The 19,867-nt window shown below is 41.5% G+C and overlaps 2 protein-coding genes across 2 annotated transcripts; one reads left to right on the plus strand and one right to left on the minus strand.

Annotated features, from left to right (window-relative positions):
* Window positions 1-1,198: 1,198 nt before the first annotated feature.
* LOC115903990 (granulocyte-macrophage colony-stimulating factor receptor subunit alpha-like) lies at window positions 1,199-12,268 on the plus strand. The gene is made up of 11 exons (XM_030949430.1): window positions 1,199-1,286; window positions 1,458-1,594; window positions 2,613-2,733; window positions 3,978-4,107; window positions 4,195-4,370; window positions 5,215-5,354; window positions 7,027-7,059; window positions 7,955-8,084; window positions 8,677-8,770; window positions 9,413-9,494; window positions 12,206-12,268. Exons 1-11 carry the CDS (start codon window positions 1,199-1,201, stop codon window positions 12,266-12,268), a joined length of 1,194 nt encoding a protein of 397 aa, XP_030805290.1.
* A 954-nt stretch (window positions 12,269-13,222) lies between these two features.
* On the minus strand, window positions 13,223-18,623 carry SLC25A6 (solute carrier family 25 member 6). Its single transcript, XM_030950703.1, has 4 exons — window positions 18,438-18,623; window positions 16,764-17,250; window positions 15,932-16,072; window positions 13,223-15,524 (listed from the first exon to the last, which is right to left on the minus strand). Exons 1-4 carry the CDS (start codon window positions 18,546-18,548, stop codon window positions 15,367-15,369), a joined length of 897 nt encoding a protein of 298 aa, XP_030806563.1. The 5' UTR covers window positions 18,549-18,623; the 3' UTR covers window positions 13,223-15,366.
* Between the last annotated feature and the right edge of the window lie 1,244 nt (window positions 18,624-19,867).

Here is a 19,867-nt window from a genome sequence, read left to right on the forward strand (position 1 = left end):
AAAAAAAAAAAAGCTGGAAATAGAGAAATCTTTTCCAAAGAGTTTTAACCTCCTTGGAGAAAAGGAAAATTGTACATAAGATGAGAAATATTTGACAAGAGCTGATGCAAGTGTTTGACTAGCTTTGCTCAGTCCTCCATACCACGTGAACAAATGTAGAGTCACCCTTTGCAGGTGCTCACACTTCCTTGGCAATTTAAATTGCCTACAGTGATCTGAAACATCTGACTCCTTGGTTTCTGACACTGAAGCAAGATAAAATTTGAAGTAGACTATTCTGTATGGATGGAAACCTCTAAGACCAGTGGGAGTTATGCAGTTTGAAAAGTGGAGACCCATTTGTGACGGGAATAAATACTGTGGTGCCCTGACCTTGGCTGGCCACCAGCTGCCCACCAAGTTGCTCTCTCACTCCCCCCCTCTTCCTTATACTCTACTTCCCCTCAGCAAACAATATCCAATCATTCTCTGGGACAGAGGGCTGCAGTACACATAGCAGTTTCTTTGGAAGTCAAATGTCTGGACAAGAAATGCCTCATCCCACCCCCATCCTTCTTTCTTCCAGGTTTTATTGCTGAACATGATGCCATATGATACAGGATATCCCTATCAGTTGGGGTCAGCTGTCCTGGCCACGTTCTCTCCCAGCCTCTGGCTCAGCCCTGTCCCACTGGACTCTGCAGAGTTGGTGGGATGGGGTTGGAGTGATAACCCTGGTGCTGTGCCAGCACTGCTCAGCCACAGCCAAAACACTGCTGTGTTATCAACGCCATGCTAGCTGCTAATGCAAAGCACAGAATGTGATGTTCACAGGATCAAAAAGCAAGAAAACCTGACTTTCTGATGGTACAGTTAGGACAGATATGTGGGAAAAAGTAATTGTCAGTCATGGTCTCTGCACTGAATACAGTGAGTGTATTTATCACCATGAGAGTTCGTGGCCTCCTTATCTCAAACTACTTTGTTATAGGCAGTGTCATGACTATTCAGTTAGTTCAAAGAAGAGGTGCCTGGAGCACATCCTCTGCTTGGCTTTTCTAAAGAATATTTTTAAAAAATTAAGTTTTGCAAAACCAAAATGCACTTCAACATGATTTTCCTTTCATTTTTTTTAAATATTCTCCTTTTTCTTTCTGAAGGTTTCATTATCTCTTTCCAGATGTTCATTATCTCTTTCCAGATGGATCTCTTTCCAATGATGTTTGATACTCTTGGACTCATTTGTATGATTTTGTGGTGTATGACGCTATTTCATCCCTTGCATGCTGACATCCAGTGTATGGAGTGTAAGTACGTTTTTGCAGACATAATCTGAGAAACAAGGTTTAACTCTTCATTTATCAGAGATGCTTGCAATGAAGCTGGCAATTGCTACCTTAAGCCTGACAGATACCATCCTCTGTATTCAACAAAAGCAATAGCATATCCTTACTGAACTTATGCTGCAACACTTTCAGCAGACACACAGGAATCACCTATTACAAATGTGAATGTGAACTGGAGAAAAATGGAACTGTCCTGGGAGAGCAGCAGAAATTTCTCTGAGTACAGATGTATCATCATGGACAGAGGCATGGAATATATAGACACAGAGGTAAACATGCTATTAATTGAGATAAATATTCGTACCTTTTATCAATTTCATTTGGAAAATTTTGGAAACTTGCTATTCATTGAGATAAATATTCATACCTTTTATCCATTTCATTTGGAAAATTTTTCATTTTGCAAAAAATGAATGTCACAGATGACATTTGACATGTGGCTGTTTGCAGTCTACAGGTTGATCTCTTGGGGACTGTGGAAAGCCATCAGCAATGCCAGAGTGCATTTACTGTGAGATGAGCACCCAATGCATACTAAAGAATTGAAATTCTGACACCAAAGTAGAAAGAAAATGATAGCCTGAACTGCAGCTTTGTTGAATCATGAGCAGGGATATAGCTGCTGAAAAAAAGGGGCTGTGAGATAGAGACTTCTAGAGGTTTTAAAGAGACATAGCAAGAGACCCCCACAAAAAAAAGTCCCAGAAACACTACCATGGATTATGGTTATGTTAAATTCTTCCCTTGTTTCCCGGTAAACGGGATCATGCCTGTAGCACAGGCTATGTTATAAACCCACATTATCCAAAGAGGAAAATAGGAAGGTCAACGGAGATAAAGATGGCTTATTTAGCCTAGCAAAGCAGGTGCCTTAGAAATACATGGTACAAATACATCACATCTTTATTGAAGATTATATGTATAACACCACAGACACTTTTTAATCCCTGGGCAGGTCAGATGAGGACTTTTGCTTTGCTTAATCCTTTGATTAAATTCATTTGTAGCTCCCCTATGTATTTGTCATCTTCTGTCATGCCATTCCTAAAATAGTTGCACACTAGTGTATCATCCAACTCCTGAGCTGCAAAGCTTTTTGTGTGGTTATGCTTTTGATTCCTCAGTTCCATTCTATATCACCCTTGAGTGCTAAAGGAGAGAGCTAGTTTTTGAACCAAAACCATACATATACGTGGAATTTTAGTCCTGAGTTGCACTGCCATAGCCAGCCTCATCTAACATCAGAAGAGGAAAAGCAGAGAAATAAAATATCATTTCTCTTTACAGGTGGATAGTCCACTATGCAGCTTTCCAGTGGAACTATACATGCCTATGCACAAAGGGCTAACCTTTGTCATTGAAGTGCCAAACACAAACATCTCAAAACAATGCAGCTTTCTCCCTGGAGGTAATGTATATGGTCTGGCTAAGGTTTTATGCAGTTGCAATATTTTAAAGGTAGACACTGCCTTAGAAAACAGTTACTTACATAGTAGGTAACAGCTATATTTTCTATTAAAAGCTTTTTTTTCCATATCTGTTAAAATTATTTGCCCTGTAATAAATGTCTCCATCATTCTGCAAGAGATGTATTACAACAAATGTATGCATAAATGCATTATTCTCTTTTACACTAAGGCTCCAAAATGCTAATAAATTACAGTGGTTTAAGGGTGGATTCAAATAACTCTTCTGGCTGTTACAAATTAAAATGTTAGTACTTACTGGGCTGTTGATGAGTTTGTTGTGACCCATTTTTACCTTCCCTCTCAGCTCAGAGTTCTCCACTAAAATTCTCCAGCCACCATGGGCGCAGCAGTTGTGTGTGACTGGGGTATTTCAGACATGGCAGATGTGATGGATTAGCAGCTTTCTCATGTCTGAGCAGGGGAAAATGCTCGCTGCTCTTCTCTTCCTATAGATTTGCCAGCAGAAACATTCATGGTGACCCTCAAAATATAAGCCAGAACAGCCAAAACTTTGGTGTGTCTCCCCTGCTGGCGCTACCTTTCAAGTGTGCAGCTTCTCCAGAGGATTCCCCTGTTCTTCCATAAGGTTGCCCTCTTTACTGGGCACTGGAGAGGGATGGAGTCAGTAGCACAGGAAGCCTCCATGCTCTTACTGAATTTAGGACATAGCACAGTAAGAAGCAGAAAAGTGGTTGAAGAAGAGGAAGAGGCTGAGCATGCCTGCACAGCCCAGCCATGAGGAACCTCCAAAAGCAACGAGGTTCCTGTTTCAATGTGCTCCAGAAAAGCAAAAGAACAAGTCACTGTCACTCACATGAAGGTGGAAACATCTAAGGAGGAGCCTGCTTGATTGGAGAGCAGGAAGAAGTCCAACCTCACTTTAAAAGTCTCAGCTTTTAAAATCCTCTGTGTAAAAACATTAGGAGCAGTTTCCTGGGTGAAATTGCAAAAGGAGATGATATTAAAAGGCAATGTGCCTTCCTTTACTTGTGAAATGCTTCACTGAAAGGTTTCACAGTTCAGAGGCAGTTAAAGTGGAGTGAGAGTAGAGTTTTCTCTCAGTTGTCACTCCTAACCCAAGCAATAACAGCAGGTGTCTAACATAAGTAAGTGTGTGCCATGATCCTCCAGCTTGGAGGAGTCACATGATTTTTCCTCACCATGGATATTCCTGTATTTGCAGGCATGAAGGGCTCAGCCATTGAAAACTTCTCCTGTGTGATTTATAACATCTTCCTCATGAACTGCACTTGGCAGGCAGGAAGGGATGCTCCAGCAGACACACAGTATTTTCTCTACTGGCAGAATTCAAAGTAGGTCTGCTTGAGACAGGCAAGTGTGAATTCTCACTCAGTACATCACAGTGCCCATGTTTAACTAAAATACTTTGCTGTATGCAGAGATGAAGAAGAGATGGAATGTGAGCTTTACATTAAAGATGAAAATTGCAGAAATGTGGGATGTATCTTCCAAAACGTGAGCATAGGGATTGAAAAAGCTTACTTCCTGGTGAATGGGTCTAGCAAAGACTCCCTGATCCAGTTCTATGATGAGTACATTGACCTGTATAAAATTGGTAAGTAATTGTGCATTTTACTTTATTACTGTTTTATAAAATAAGGAAGTAGGGAATTTTTCTTGTAAAGGATATTAAAACAAAGTCTGTCGCTGTTGCAGGATCCTGCACTGCAGGGCAGTCTTTGCTTTCAACACCTGACAGAATATAGCTCCAAAACTTGACTAAAACAAGCAGAGGCAGAGGCAGCCTGAAAAAACTGCTGAGACAAGAGGTGTGGACATAGTCATGGATTCCAAGTAATGAAACACAATGGTCAGATTTTTCAAGGCCACGTTTCTTAAGGGATTATTTTATCATCCCTTAATCTCACACCTCTCTGAGAACCACAAGATCTACATGTCCTAAAACCAGAGTGAGGTTCAGCTTCCAAATTAGAACAGCATTAGTTAAATATGTGGGTACCTCTGTGAATTAGGTGTTTAAGCCCCAAGAGAAATCAGGTCACACTGAGTCAACTATATTATAGGCACTCCAATTCAGATATCTTGAACAAAAAAACTTCCTTCCTTTTTCCTATGGAAACTTGCATTGTCAATGTGAGGTTGGAAAACAGATGTAGAAGAAAATGGCACTCTGCTGATTGCACTAGTGAATTACACAAAATCTTTCATAACTTTTCTTTACATGAACTTCATTTACTTCAGTTGTCCAAAAACGGCAGTGATATATTCTCAAGTTTTTGTTAGGTATTTTACTGCTTTTTACCAGATAACTTCAGTTAGTCCCAGCAGCCCACAGTTGTACTTCAGCTGCCTCACCTTCACATGCATTTTGCTATGAAGGCATGAGTTGTAGCTGTTTACTGACCATGCCTATATTAATTATTCCATTTTTTCCCCAGAAATACTCACTGCTCCATTAAATGTCACTGCCCATTGTACCAGAGATCCTATGGGTTGCATAATTATGTGGCATCCACCCCTTACAAGTCATGTGGAAAACACAAAGTGTTTTCAGTATGAAATTAGCATACAAAATAAGGTAAAAACAATTTCTTGGTTTGTGTTTGGTACTGTACCTATGCTCATGCATATCTATAATATGTACATTTCTGACTTCTTTATTTGTTAATTTGTCTCTCATAAGCTGTACTTTCCTCCTGCTACAGTTTTCCTGGTCTCATATCCCAGCTGTCATCAACTTCTGCAGCTCAGAGGCCTGCCATGGTAGCAACTGCTCAGCCACAAGACCATAACAGGAAAGATCAGCTAAGGGTTAAATATAAATATACAACTGCAATGAAGCAACACATCCTTAAATCTCATTTGTTTATTAAAAACAAGATCAACAGCTTGCAGGCTGTTTGGATTACCCGGATTTTGTATTTTTCATGCATTAATAGTATCTACCTTGGTACCTATTGGTACAAGGAGCAATTGCAGCAATGCTGCTTTCCAGCTGGTTGGTATAATTTGACAAAAAGACCTTGTGTGAAATGCTTAGGAAATTTTACATAAATATATAGATCACAATATAGCAATAATGTCAAAACATTTATTTCAAAGAAATACATGCTAACTCTTGTTTCCTGTGCCACAATCAGAATGGGTGGGGCTCAGTGCAGGTTTTTAAATTTGGGTAGGAAATTCATCTCCTAGACTGAGACACATTAATGTAGGTTCTGCACAGGAGCAGGAATATCTCCTTAGGGTCAGTGCCCATCAGGGCTCCCTGCTGTGAAGCAGTAGGTGCCTCTCAGCATCTTGAGGTGCTGAAGGTACCAGCAGTACTGACATGGAGATGGCAGCTAGAACTCACACCTTCCAGGAGGCACCAACAGAGGTAAGACAGCTAAAGCAGCACTACACACCTAAGGTTTAAGCAATTTGTTTGCACCCTGCTCATTCCCAGCACAGGCTGATGACTTCCCTCACGTCCTAAGGTGAAAGCACTCAGCTGACAGTGAGTGATGGGGGAATGCTAGTCTGCTTTACAGTCAAAGACACACTGTGGGTGTTTTCTGTAATGAGACATTCCTTCCAGTTATACCTTTCTGACTTTTCCATGATGTTGGCTATCCTGATATTACATGTGATAGATGTTTCCAGGACCTCAGCTTTTCAATGCTTTCTGAGATCATTGCTGTTGAATTTGTTCACTCATTTTTGAACCTATCCTTTCCTTCAAAATTTTCAGGTTCTTTGATCCAGGTCAATGTTTGATTCCATTTAATTAAATGTTGATTGTATAGGATGTGTAAGCAGCTCTTCACAGAAAGCCCCTGAGCACGGATAAGTCTAACAGAGACTTTGACTGGAAGGAGGGCAAATTCGCTATTCATGTCAATTTTCACAAACTATTGTGAAACCACAGATTCCAGATCTGCTGTGTTTGTAGGATGATGTGATTGCTTGTGTAATTTGGATATGGATGAGAATGCATAGTGTGTATAAAAATACCCTTAGTGGTAAATACAGCTTCTCACATCTACTGATAAATAATTAATGTTTCCTTCCTTTTCTAAAAGGAAATGTAGGAAGACAGAACTCTGAATAAAATGCTGTTATTCTGGGACATCACTGGAGAATAATATCTGATTGATTTTTCAGTTTAAAATAACTTATGATCTTCAAAAGCAAGAAAATGAGAACAATCTAGAGAAATATTTGATTGATAAAAAATAATAAAATGAAGATTTGTCTTTGTTTTGCAGGATGAGCCCACAGAAGAGAAAAAGCTTCCTCGTGTAAGTATTCTTGTCACATACAAATTTGTGCTTTTGCCTACTTAGGCATATAAATACCATTACAGAAAATACACTTATAGAACTTATAGAACTTACAGGTTGTGTATCAATATAGCAATGAGAATTCAGAAAAATATGTTCCTGTGATATCTTTAAATGTAAACTGAATATATCCATTTGGATGGAGCAGGCAAAATTTTCCATGCAGTTCACAAAACTTCATACATTCCATCCATTGCACAAATAGATTTTGTTCCTGACAGATGAGACATTTTGCTTACTAAAAACCTGAAATATTCTATCTCATTGGAATAATATCACTGATAGCTCAGGACAGGTAGACAAAGGGAGCACAATAATCTTCAAAACCTGGGGAATTTAATAAATACTGTCAGTCTTCCCTCAACAAATGAGTGGTCTTCTAAGCCTTGGAAGGACTTGACAGATTCCAGACTTTGAATAAAGTATCATGAGGTCAAATATAACCTATCTGTTATTGTATTGTCTCAAGAACATTAAATCTTTTTAGCAATGACCGACATCATCCACACTTTTTTAACCCCCATGAAGTTTGCAAGGGGAGTTTACAGTACACAGTTTACTTCTCCAATTTCTGCTTTGTGTCTTTCAGATTTCTTTAGGGTCCACAAACAAGGACACAAAAAAAACCCCAAAATGTGTCCATAAAGCACAACAAAAGAAATCAAAGACAAAATAAATTAAAAAAAAATTTAACCTTCAAAAACCAGATAGATTTGCTGGCAAGATAGTACATACCTAAAAAAAAATCATACAAATTACTTATTTTTAGAAACTGTACCAGAAAATTTACCCACAAACTTTGTTAATATTTGCCTATGAGGTGAAATGCAGAGTCTGATCACTTTCCTTTTAGGTAAGGAGTGACAGATATGAATTCCAAAATTACAATGAGAAAAAAAGATACACTCTGAAAATCAGAGCACGTGGGAAAAACTGTCTTGTAAACTCAAACTGGGGGGAATGGAGTGAACCCATTGAGTTTGGTAAGACTATGATTTTTTTTCCAGTATTATTTTGTTTGCTTCCCTTTATTCCTCACATCACAGAATGAATAAAATCTTAAGTTTTACCCAATTACATGGAAGGAACTGGGTGGATTTTATTAACATGGAGGAGTAGCTCCAATACTCTGGCAGCAGAGCCTTTGATTAGCTGGGACTGTGAAGGCAGCAGCTACTCACATGCCAGGGCTACAGAAATAGACTGAGACAGACCCACTCTTGTCTTTGGTCTGCTGTGATGAGGCTGCCTCTCTGTTATCTTAAGTTTTTACATGAATATCATCCCCTTCCTTCTGCATCTTTCTTTTCACTAATTTTGCTCTATTAATTGTTCTGTAAGTCTGTTTATTCTTCTCTTTTTCCAGAATTAAAAATTCTCTAAATTCTAAATATTTGAAAATAATTAAAATGTATCAAGTCCCTCTGCATTTTTTGACAAAACTGGACAATGAAGTCAAGTTGAAGTCCTTTAGAACATTCAAAAAATGTAGTGAAATTCACATTCCTTACATCATACAGTCACAAAGGCAGCTTTTTACCATGCTAAAATATTTCTCTCTCTTGTCTGTTTCAGGTCAAGGGAAAGATTACTTTATTTTTGTGATTTTATTTCTGATTGCACTTGGAACAATCTCAATTACGCTTCTCCTGTATTGTCTTTTCAAAAGGTAAATCAACCTTTTTTCTCTAGACACTACTGACAGAGTATTATCTATATGAAACATGTTCCTACAACCTCCTACTTCCCTACCTGCAAATTTAAATAATCTGATTATCAATGTCATGAACTATTATCACCAGGATTGCTATGGATGGCCCTTTGGCATGCAAAATAACTAAGTGGAAAAGGAGGAAAGGACGTTGAAGTTATTAAGTGATTGATTCTACCAGATCCTACAAAAGCTTTTTTGTTCTTATTTTTAAGCATTAAACATCCAGGTTGCTTTGAAGTCATTGCCTATATACAGTACCAGACAAAAAGGAATCCAAATTAACATACTCTTATTTTGAGAAAACTTCTCACTCAGGGGTGAAAGTTATGTCACATGATTTATTCAAAGTAATTTATTAATAACTTATTTACTGTGATTTTAATCACAAAATTAATTTTAATCACCCAAATGCTAAGTGTAATAATAGTTACCCACCAGTTACCCAACTGAAAATATTTTATTTCTCATTTAATTTGTAGAGCAATAGATATTCAATCTTGAAAGTAAAAAATGTCCTTAAGTTACACCACAAAATGTTTGTGTAAATTATATTAGCAGTATTTTCAATTTCTCCACAATCCCATTTTCTACCCAAAGGTACTGCAGTTTCAAGAACCTATTTCCTCCCACACCACAACCAAGAGACAAATTCAGTGCATTAGCTGATGAAGATATCCAGGTATGATTTCTTCTCAATTCAGTCAAATTTGTTAACTATAAAGCACAACAGGCCAAAGACTAGAAGAACTGACTTATAAAAAGAAATGTTAACATTTGGTCCAAAATTAATTCCTGTCATGCAACCTATTCTGCTTTGAAACCTGAAATGCTCTATGCCAACAATGAAACAAAAGATTGTCCTGGAGGTATTTGCAGACATATTTTAAGACCAGAATTTACACTTTCACTGAGTGTAAATTTACTGTAATTTCTGTGTGTACCAGCTTTGCAAGGTTGCTGTTCATACTTTAAAAAGACCCAAAGTGAGGATGCATTTTCCACTAGCATTTTCAAACACCAATGGTCCTAATATAATGTAAATATGTATTTCATAAGCCTGACCTATACCCATGTAAAAATCCTGTTGCACTTATTACAAATCAATAAGGCTGGAAGACTTAACAGTTAAACATCCTCTTGCTTCAACAAAGGATTTGCAATTTCAGGATTTTAAATCAAATTTTATTGACCAGTACACTGTAGCATCCCTGTGCAGCCTATTCTGCGTGTTTATTTATCCTTACTTTTAAAAAGCCTTTTTAATAGCTTGGTTTAATGCACCTAAAATCCATTATTTTTTACCCTTATTCCTTTGCTATCTACAATATCTTACACACTTGCACACTGTCAACAGCAAGTAATATTCTGTCTATCTGCACACATCATGACAACCAGGCTTCAAACCATTCATGCTTCTCCAATCCATCCATTTGAGCAGTGGTTTGTATGGTGACTGCATAGTAGGGGATGCTTTCCCTCAGCTGGCTAAAGCAAAGACATACTCGAAGTCAGTAAATCAGGTTGGTCATTAACTACCTAAAATTCAGTGGGCAACACCATGCATTCCAGTGAGGATTCCAAAAGTGAGACATATATTTTCCTTCAATCGTTTACAAAGAATCCCCAAATCCCTGACTACTAAAACTCTCCAGTTTTGGTAACTCTATACCAGCTTGCTGTCCTGATTAATTTGTGTTTGGTCCTACTGCCTTTGGCTTTCACAGAAAGTAGGTAGGAGTGTGACTTACATAGGTTTCCTCATACACCTTAAGTCATAAATACCTGGTTTCTCACTTCCTACCAGGCAGCCAGAGCTAAGGCTACAGAGCAGCAGCAGTCCACAGTCCATCACATTAAATAATAATAGCTAGGAAAGTAACAAGCAGTTTTTGGAAAATTGCATACTGATTGCTTGCTTTTCCTGAACTTCCAAATTCCTGTGCATAGACACTACCAAGCACACTCAAATCACTCCACTACAACCCAGAGGCCTTTGTGGATGAAGTCTGCAATCTGTAGCACAGGCACATCCATGCAGGGAACAACGCAGCAGCAGCTGCCAGAGTTAAGTGAAGCCCTCACATTACCTCACACTTGCCAACCACCGCTGTGAAGGTAATTCATATAATTCTGACATGTTTAAACTGTTTGTTCTACTCTCAAAACCTAATTTTATTTTACTTCTTCTCTCCAAATGCAGTTCCTTTAACGCTGATCGAATTTAGTAATTCTTTAAAGTTATTAAAATAACACAGTACAAAAAGTACATTTTCAAAAGCTCTCCTCCACTGAATACCAAACACTCTCCCTGACATTTAGTGCTAATGGATTTTTGAGCTGTTTTGAAACCTGCAATATCCTTTGCTAATCAGACCTTTTTAAATTCTGCATTTCCTCATTTTCCCTCTATTTACTCAACAACCTTTCACATTTTCTAATTCTTTTCTCCTATTACAAAACTTTTTCTGAGATAGCTGGAAAAGCTCATGATTAAAAAAACCTCTTTCTGCACTGCATCCTTAAAACACTCAAATTAAAGAACTGCCAATTTTATTTGCTTTAAGATCCTACCCATAAAATCATTCAGTGCATCAGACAACTTGCACTCCTCTAATCCATTGTATTTTACTCATCTTACTACAGACCAATGACTTTGTAGTCAATCTCCCCATATGCTTTTCTCACCATTACCGAGTTTTCTTGCCTCTTGTTGGAGTTAAACATATTCCAAGAACTTGCAAGATACACTCTTTGTGCATTTTCCTTGGAGAAGAGTAAACACCATGACCACAAAGCCCTGCAGTTCTTTACCCATTCTTCAGCTTTCCTAGAAAAGAAGTTTCCAGAACACCCTGGTTTGATGTTCCACAACATACCCTCAATACAACAGCAAGCTTGCTTTTTTAATCTGTTTTCCCCATCAGTACTATCTCTCCCATTTTTTTTTAATTTATCTTCCCTCAAAACTTTAAACTCCAAGTCCTCTATGAGTACTATAATCTTACCTAGCAGCAGGCTCTCTCCTAGAACTCTAGGTTAGTCAATGTAAAAATGTGTGATAGCAACCAAAATATTTTATCTGCATGCCTAGCCAATGCCTACATATGGAAAATTCAGCCAATACTGACTGAATAAATTCCTTCTATTGCCTCACCTAAGGATGTCCAGGGTCTAAACCAGCTTCTGTTCTTCCTCCTGCTGACAGCTAGTACTGCTCAGACATATTGAAACATTCCTTAACTGTCCTTAAAACTGTTTTCTCCTGCCTTGCAATCATTTATTAACCATTAAAAGACCAAGACGGGATGCCTTTGGTACTGCTGAAACTAATGTTCAAAATGATACCAACTTGTAGCTTACTGCACGATACAAAATTTTCTTTTCCTTTAGACAGAATATGTAAATCTAACAACAAAAAGTCATACTGAGAAAATAACTACAATTGAAGAATGATCCAACTTTCCAAAAACACATCCGATCCCCCAACAGGAAAGAAAATTATGGATCCTGCTGACAAGTACTTCAAACCAGCCTATAAAAGAATATAATCACCTATAAAACTGTTTGTCCCCTTCAAATCCACTTAAATGGAGCAGATGAAAAAAAGGGAGAAAAATCAGTGAAATTTGTTCTTTTCCCTTTGTTCAAACCCACAATACCTGGCAACTAAGCTTTTCTGCAAGTACCTACTTTGAAGTGCTTGAACCTTGCTAAGAGGTTCTTCACAATCTGAGACAAGCCCTCTTAACCAGAATGAAGCTGTTACTTCTTGTCGTCATTGCTATGAAGCTTCTTGCCTCTCATTATAATGATTTCCTGTAGGCTGACAGCCTTGCTGGATAATGCCACAGCAATTTTACTGTAATTTTTATATGCCGTTATTTTCTAACGCACAAACCAGCTGTTTAGAACGTGTTTAAATTTGCTTTGATCTTCCAACCAGTACCACCAAGCTATCCCAGGATGTGCAATTAACTTTATGCAAGACAAGAACAGAAAATAAAATTGTACTTGTCAAATATTATTATTAATACTGGTCTCAGTCAGGCAATTCACAAGCTCAGTATTTCAATTGTAAATAGACCTCTGCAACACTGTGATCCTGTGCAGTTCTAGTATGTACTTAAGTAACACAAATAGCACTGAAAGCATTCAAAAAAATCTAACAGTTGTGAGAAATGAAATAAAATCTAGTATTTAATAGCTAGATCTTAAATGTAAAAATTCTCCACAAATGTATTTTAGTTTCTCCCTTCAAAGAGTGCAAATGCTATTTCCAATGCCTTTTAAAAATAATATAGGCTTTAGATACCAGTATTTTCTTTTACAAACACTGGATGTTTTCCTGTTTATACTATTCAAAATGAACAGATTTCAGTGCTTCAATAAGACAGAGAACAAATCTTCTTTTTTAAAAGTCTCATTTATTGTTTGCCTCTTACATCCCTAAACTGCGCCACACACTGGAAATTGCTGCTGCATGACTAAGGGAAGCCATATATTAAAAAGAAAAAAAAACCAAGCCTGAACACCACAAATTAGTTCATATTGAATGTACAGCATAGGGAAATTGTAGTTCAACTTAAATTCTGCATCCTGATTTAGGGCAAATTTGGGAGGATTTGTTTCCTTTCCTATTTGTTTTGGTTAAACCTTGTTCTGAAGGAGAGATTGGGTGTAAAAGTCCTTCCCTGTCAGGGGCTGCTGAAGTAACCACTGCATTTGGTTTCTCTCACAGGGAGGTATCCCATCATTATCTCTACCCTTGCAAGGCACTGATACAGAAACCTGATTAATGTTTTTAGACAAAATGTCTTCCCCTGCTCCCCCAGAGAACTGACTGGCAGGGTTAACACCAAATGACCTGCCTGCACGAGAGAGAGCTGCTACTGCCACACAGGATGTAAGAACCACTTGCAGTAGCTACATGAAGTTTGCCAGTAGCCTGTGTACAAAGTAGCTGTGTAATGTCCTTACATTCACATACAGATGTTGAAAGCAGTGCTTGTGCAACAGTGAAAGGAAAAAGGTAAAGTACACTCAGGAGGAAGGTAATAACCAGCCAAAGCCAAGCCCAAGCAGGTAATTTAAATACTTCATCTTGAATAGCAATCTTAGAAGGCACACAGAAGAAGTCAAGACAGCTCAGTCAGCCTTCAATGAGTCATACAGTGACACTTTTCCTTTCTCAAAATACAGGGAGCTCTTAAAACACGAAGATTAACACCTCTTTTTCCTCTACTGGTCCCTCTAGGATGTCTTTGCAGATTACAAAGTACAGAAGATTATATACATATGAAGAACAGCACATAGGTATTACATTATCTCAAAGAGCAGTTATGAGAAATGACTCAATCTGGTCTTCTGACCATCCCTAAACATCAGTTAATACTGAAGGCTGACCTAGTTTGATCTATTATTTTACAGCTACATAGAAGCACACATATTCCCTCCCCCACAACCCTTCAACTTCATCTATTAGACTGCAACTCATTTCAGATTAAAATCAACCTTCCACAGAGCTACTGACCACTGCTGCAGATGAGGCCGAACAGAGGCTGAATGGCACTATCAACATTTCCAACCAGCAGCAACAATACAATACATAGGTGACTCAGAAGTTGAAGGCATTTACTGGGTTCCTGGGTTTTTGCATGAATGCCATGATGCTTTCCATACTGATTTGACAAAAATAATTATTAATTTTAGGCTGTTTTACCAAGGGCAAAAGCATTATTTTAACAGTCCTTGGTACTCTGGGTTTTCCTAGCACTACAACTGAACCCCCATAATTTTAAATCACAGAAGTTGTAAATCAATTTCTAAGAATCATGCAAAAAGCCACTTGCAGCAGCCCATCATACACTATCAGGCACAAAGAATGGGAGTGGTTTCTATTAGTATAACCCATGCTTGCCCACCTCTCCTCTCAAAAGATCTCACATTTAATTATTTTTTTAAAAAGCTCATTTGTGTAAAAGTATCAGAGGACCGATTATCTGAAACAAGTTTTGAAATACAAGAGGCTTTTCCAAAGCTTTTATGTAATAATTTCAACACAGACCGAGTAAGTATGTTTATTGTTTTACAGCAGAATGCCCCAATTTAAGAACAAAGTTGCTAGATGTTCAGCTGTGCAAAATGGTACATAGTGCTTCAGTACAAGTGGAAAAAAACATGATTTGTTAGCAAATGCTTTCAAATACAATTTTATGGTCCTATAAGATAGGACTTGAAACTGAAGACTGATCCACAGACAAATGATAGTTTTTCTGCCTAAATTGGACCTAACAACTTTGGACCCAGAACCAACGCCACTCATTCCTTACTGCTGTAAAGAAAAGCTGTCACACTGAATTGCCAGATTCAGTGTTTTTATGCGTGTTACAGAGAAGTGGATCAGCCCTCTATGTCAGTTTCTAGCCCCATCTACAAGTATCATCTGGCTCCGATAAATAAGACTCACAGGAATTTCTTGAAGGTCAATGGTCCATAATGGTAGTTATTCTACATGATCTGCTCAACTTGATTTCCAATTCTATTTAGGCTGTTTAAATTACTTTCTTGAATTCATCGTACAGCACAAGCACGAAAGCACCCCCCATGCCTCTGAGAACATTAGACCATGCACCCTTGAAGAAGGCCTTTCCTCCTTCATCCCTTGCAATCTTCCGCCAGCAGTCAATTGTTCCAGAGTACATGATATCAGCTGCAGGAAAAGAGCAAAGAGTTATTCTTAATTCCTATTTCATCTCAGGTAATTTTAACATCTGCCCTGTGTTTCAATAAACTGCTTTGTGATGTCCCAAACCACAACTGAAAAATGCAACACAATACTTACTAAAACTATTACGCCTCCTTTTTAATATCTTTGTTTAACAATGCAAACGGGCAGTCCATTTTTTTCATTTCATGTTCCATAATGAAAAATCCTTAGCATAAATCCTGATAATCTCAGGTTGAGCCTTACTGCATTTCCTCATTGGAGTACAATATAATAAACCAGATTTATGGAACAATGAACTGTAACTCAGGATGGCTACTAGTAAAAAACCAACTCCATCTTGTTAATGCTGTTTCACACAGCATTGACAGCTCTGTGGATTTGCAGCCTACCTCCTTTGCGTCCTGACTGCATCATCATCCGACGCCGCACTGTATCGAAAGGATACGAGACCACGCCAGCCACAGCAGTCACTGTCTGGGCAATCATCCAGCTGATAACAATGTGAGTATTTCTGGGATCTGGGAGCATGCCTGCAGTAAAACAAAAACAGCAATTAGCTTTTCATCTTGCATATCCTCCTCTGGTTCACTCCCTGCATGACAGCTATTTTACTAGATGAACTAGTATGGAACACTGTAGAGCCATACTCCAAATAAAATTGCAGCAAGACACTTCACAAACTCTAAACATCCTGAAGCCATATTTGGAAGACTTTCTTCTCAGTAATCACAGCAGGTTACAATTCAAGCACAAGCAATCTTTTTAGATTGGCATGAGAAGACTTGACTATTCACTAGGCTTTTAGTAAAGAAACATCACTAAATTAAGTCACTATCCCGGTGGATAACAATGCATTACGAACTAGCATCAATGGCTTATTTCCCCAAATGTCAAGTTTAAAAATTACTTTGCAAAACCACTGTTCAATCCCATTCAGCTAAACACACTTGGACTGGTCCAGTGTAACTTTAGTACGCACTGAACAAAAAAGAAATTATTCTAATAGTGTCTGGTCACAAACATATGCTCCTGGCCTTAGGAGCAACTGCTTGAAGTACAAAACCAGTACTTGCAGCCAGGCTGCTGCCATTAACACAAGTTTTCCCTTGTATACAGCAGTGTCACAGATGTGGTACTCATATCCCCCTTCACCTTCACATATCCAAAATCAGACAATACAATACTAAAAACAGGCTTTTCAGGTTCCCTCTGGAGTATTACCTTTTGCTGTATCATAGATTCCAAAGTAGGCAGCTCTATAGATGATGATGCCTTGGACAGAGACATTGAACCCTTGGTACAAGCCACGCACACCATCAGACTTGGTGATTTTGACTAGACAGTCCCCGAGACCAGAGAATTCTCTGTCTGCACCAGCTTTTCCAACATCAGCAGCCAAACGGGTTCTTGCAAAATCCAAGGGGTAGACAAAGCAGAGGGAAGTGGCTCCAGCTGCACCACCAGATGCCAGGTTACCAGCAAAATACCTCCAGAACTGAGTGTGCTTGTCTACACCTCCCAAAAACACCTGCTTATACTTATCCTTGAAGGCAAAATTAAGAGCTTGAGTTGGGAAGTATCTGATGACATTTGCCAGGTTTCCTCGCCAGAAGGACAGCACTCCTTGTTCCTTTGGAATACGCACTACACAATCGATGATGCCCTTGTACTGCTTATCAGCAGCAATCTGTTTACTCGCATGTTGCACCTGCAAATAAAAACACAGATACTGATCACTTGCCCTGACAGGTCTATGGTGCAGCTGGGCTTAAACCTGCTTCTCCTATAAAACAAAGTTGTTAATTCTGAGTGGCCATTGTTGGTGTTATAAAGAAAAAGACTTTAAAATTGCTTCCAAGCTTTCTCAGAAATCAAAAAAATTTGCAAAACAAGAATAGAAAACTGCGAGCAATTCCTCTACAACTTCCTGAAAGGAGACTGCAGCAAGGTGGGGGCCACCCTCTTCTCCCAGGCAACTAGTGACAGGACGAGAGAACACAGCCTCAAGCTGTGCCAAGGAAGGTTTAGGGGGAACTAGGGGAGGAATTTCTTCAGACAAAAAGTGATTAGACTTCGGAATGGACTGCCTAGGGACTGGTGAAGCAACCACCCGTGGAGGTGTTTAACACTGGACGTGGCACTTAGTGCCACAGTCTGCTTAAAATTAGACTACGTGGCATTAGGTTGGGCTTCATGATCTCCCTGAGGTCTTTACCAAACTGATTCTGTGAGATACAAGGGCAAGTACAAGACAAATACATCACGACAAATACAGCAGCCACACGTAGAGGTGCGAGCCTTTACTGACAAAGACAGGCCTGTGGTGGGAACCGCGTGGAAAGAGCCGCGTTAGGCGACAGAGGTGCCAGCCAGAGGGACAGGGGCTGGGGGCTAGTGAGGAGCTGCCAGCCCCGCGGCCAGAGCCGGGGCCTGTGAGAAGGTCACTCGAGTCACCTTGGGGCGCCGCCGGGTCACGCGGGGCCGCACGCGCCGGCCGCGCCCCGGCTCCGCCCCGCCTGCGGCCCAATCCAGAACCCGGGCGCGCATCACGTGACGGCCGCCAAGATGGCGGCGGAGAGCGGCCGCCCTCCCCTCCCTGCCGTGCCCTCGGCGCCGGGAGCGGGGGCGGCAGGAAGTGACACCAGCGGCGGCCGCCCCCCTCGGCCTGGCCCGGCCCTCCCTACCCTCCCCGCCCCGCATGGCGGAACCGGCTTCGGCTTCCCCGCCGACGCTCACGTGACCTCCCCGCCAGCCGCCGCCGCCTCGCTCGCGCCCTTTGTCCCCGCTGGCCGCGGCCCCCGCCCCCGCCCGTCCCCCTGTCCTCGCCCGGCCCGGGGCCCATAGGGACAGAGAGGGGCGCTGCCCACGCCACCCGTTCTCGTCCGCGCCGCTGACCTGGAGCAAGAGCTTGACCCGCTCGATGGGAGCCACCGCAGTCTTGCTGATGGCGGCGGCGACGCCGCCCGCCAGAAAGTCCTTGAGGAAGGAGATGGCCTGGTCCGCCATGTTCGCGCCGCGCCGGAGCCGCCGGGAGGGAAACGCTGCTGCCGCTCAAGCCGAAAGGGCGGGAGCGGCTCCGCGCATGGGCTTAATGCCGGGCCGCGCCGGACACGCCCCCCCGCCCCATTGGCCAGTCCGATACGGGGGCGGGGCTTGCGACGAAAGGGCCCCGCCCCGCCCCTCCCCTCGCCCTCCGCCCCGCTGCGGCGCCAGTGTCGCAGCGCCGCGTCGCCCGCGCCGGCCCGGCCTGCTGCCGCCACCGCCACGGCCCCGCTACCGCCCCGGCACCGCCCCGGCACCGCCGCCGCCCCGGCACAGCCACCGCCCCGGCCCCCGCGGGGCAGCCTGCGGGTCCGCCGCTGCCCACACCATTGTCCCCATACGGTCGCCTTCCCAAGCGCTCTCCGCGATCGCTTTGTGCCGCTGCCAGTAGCGCCCGCAGCGCCCCGGTACTGCCCGGCACGCAGGCTCTGCAGAGGGGTCTGGACGGGCTGGACCGATGGGCGCTACTTGTGTGAGGTTCTACAAGAGCAGATGTCAAATGCACTTGGGTGACAACAACTCCGTGGCAGACTGGCTGGAAAACTGTCCCGCGTAAAAGGGACTGGGGGTGCTGCTGACAGCATCGGAAATGAGCCAGCCCAGGCGGCCAGGAAAGTCAGTGGCATCCTGGCTAAAAAGACCAGGGCAGTAATCCTGCCCCTGCGCTCAGCGCTGGTGAAGCCACTCCTCGAGTACCGTGCGCTGTTCTGAGCGCTTTAATCCAGGAAAGACAGTGAGGTGTTGGAGTGGATCCAGATAAGGGGAATGAAGCTGGTGAAGAGTCTGAAGCACAAGTCCTGTGAGAAGCGACTGAGGGAGCTGGGGCTGGTTAGCCTGGTGAAAAGGAGGCTCAGGGGTGACCTTATCGCTCTCTAGAACCACCCAAAAGGAGGCTGTAGCCAGGTGAGAGTTGGCCTCTTCTCCCAGGCAACCAGCAACAGGAGAAGAGGAAACAATCTTGAGCTGTGCCAGGGGAGGGTTAGGTTGAATGTTAGGAGGAATTTTTTCACAAGAGTGGTGAGACATTGGAATGGACTGTCCAGGGAAGTGGTGTAGTCAAAGTCCCTTGGTGTCCCTAAGAAAAGAGTAGATGTGGTGGCACTTGGTGCCATGATCTGCTGGCCTGGTTTTGGGTCAGAGGTTGCACTTGATGATCTGAGATTTCTTTTCCTACATAACTGATTCTGTGATTCTGATTCTGTGAAGCTGAGTGTGAGCTGCTGGAGCACTGGCTTTGGGCTGTGGGTCTGTGGGCCCAGGCTGTAGTCAATGAGCAGCACAAG

The sequence above is a fragment of the Camarhynchus parvulus genome, chromosome 1 (genome assembly GCF_901933205.1).
Source record: "Camarhynchus parvulus chromosome 1, STF_HiC, whole genome shotgun sequence".
In the NCBI taxonomy this organism is placed as follows: domain Eukaryota; kingdom Metazoa; phylum Chordata; class Aves; order Passeriformes; family Thraupidae; genus Camarhynchus; species Camarhynchus parvulus.

Bases quoted from the DNA above. Each gene is read 5' to 3' on its own strand.
- LOC115903990 (XM_030949430.1), top strand. From the start codon at position 1,199: ATGTTTGATACTCTTGGACTCATTTGTATGATTTTGTGGTGTATGACG. The intron at 1,287-1,457 runs GTAAGTACGTTT...CAACACTTTCAG, and splicing joins TGACATCCAGTGTATGGAGT to CAGACACACAGGAATCACCT. The intron at 5,355-7,026 runs GTAAAAACAATT...TTTGTTTTGCAG, and splicing joins AAATTAGCATACAAAATAAG to GATGAGCCCACAGAAGAGAA.
- SLC25A6 (XM_030950703.1), bottom strand. From the start codon at position 18,548: ATGGCGGACCAGGCCATCTCCTTCCTCAAGGACTTTCTGGCGGGCGGC. The intron at 17,251-18,437 runs GTCAGCGGCGCG...TTTTATTTGCAG, and splicing joins GGGTCAAGCTCTTGCTCCAG to GTGCAACATGCGAGTAAACA. The intron at 15,525-15,931 runs GTAGGCTGCAAA...CTTTTCCTGCAG, and splicing joins GCAGTCAGGACGCAAAGGAG to CTGATATCATGTACTCTGGA.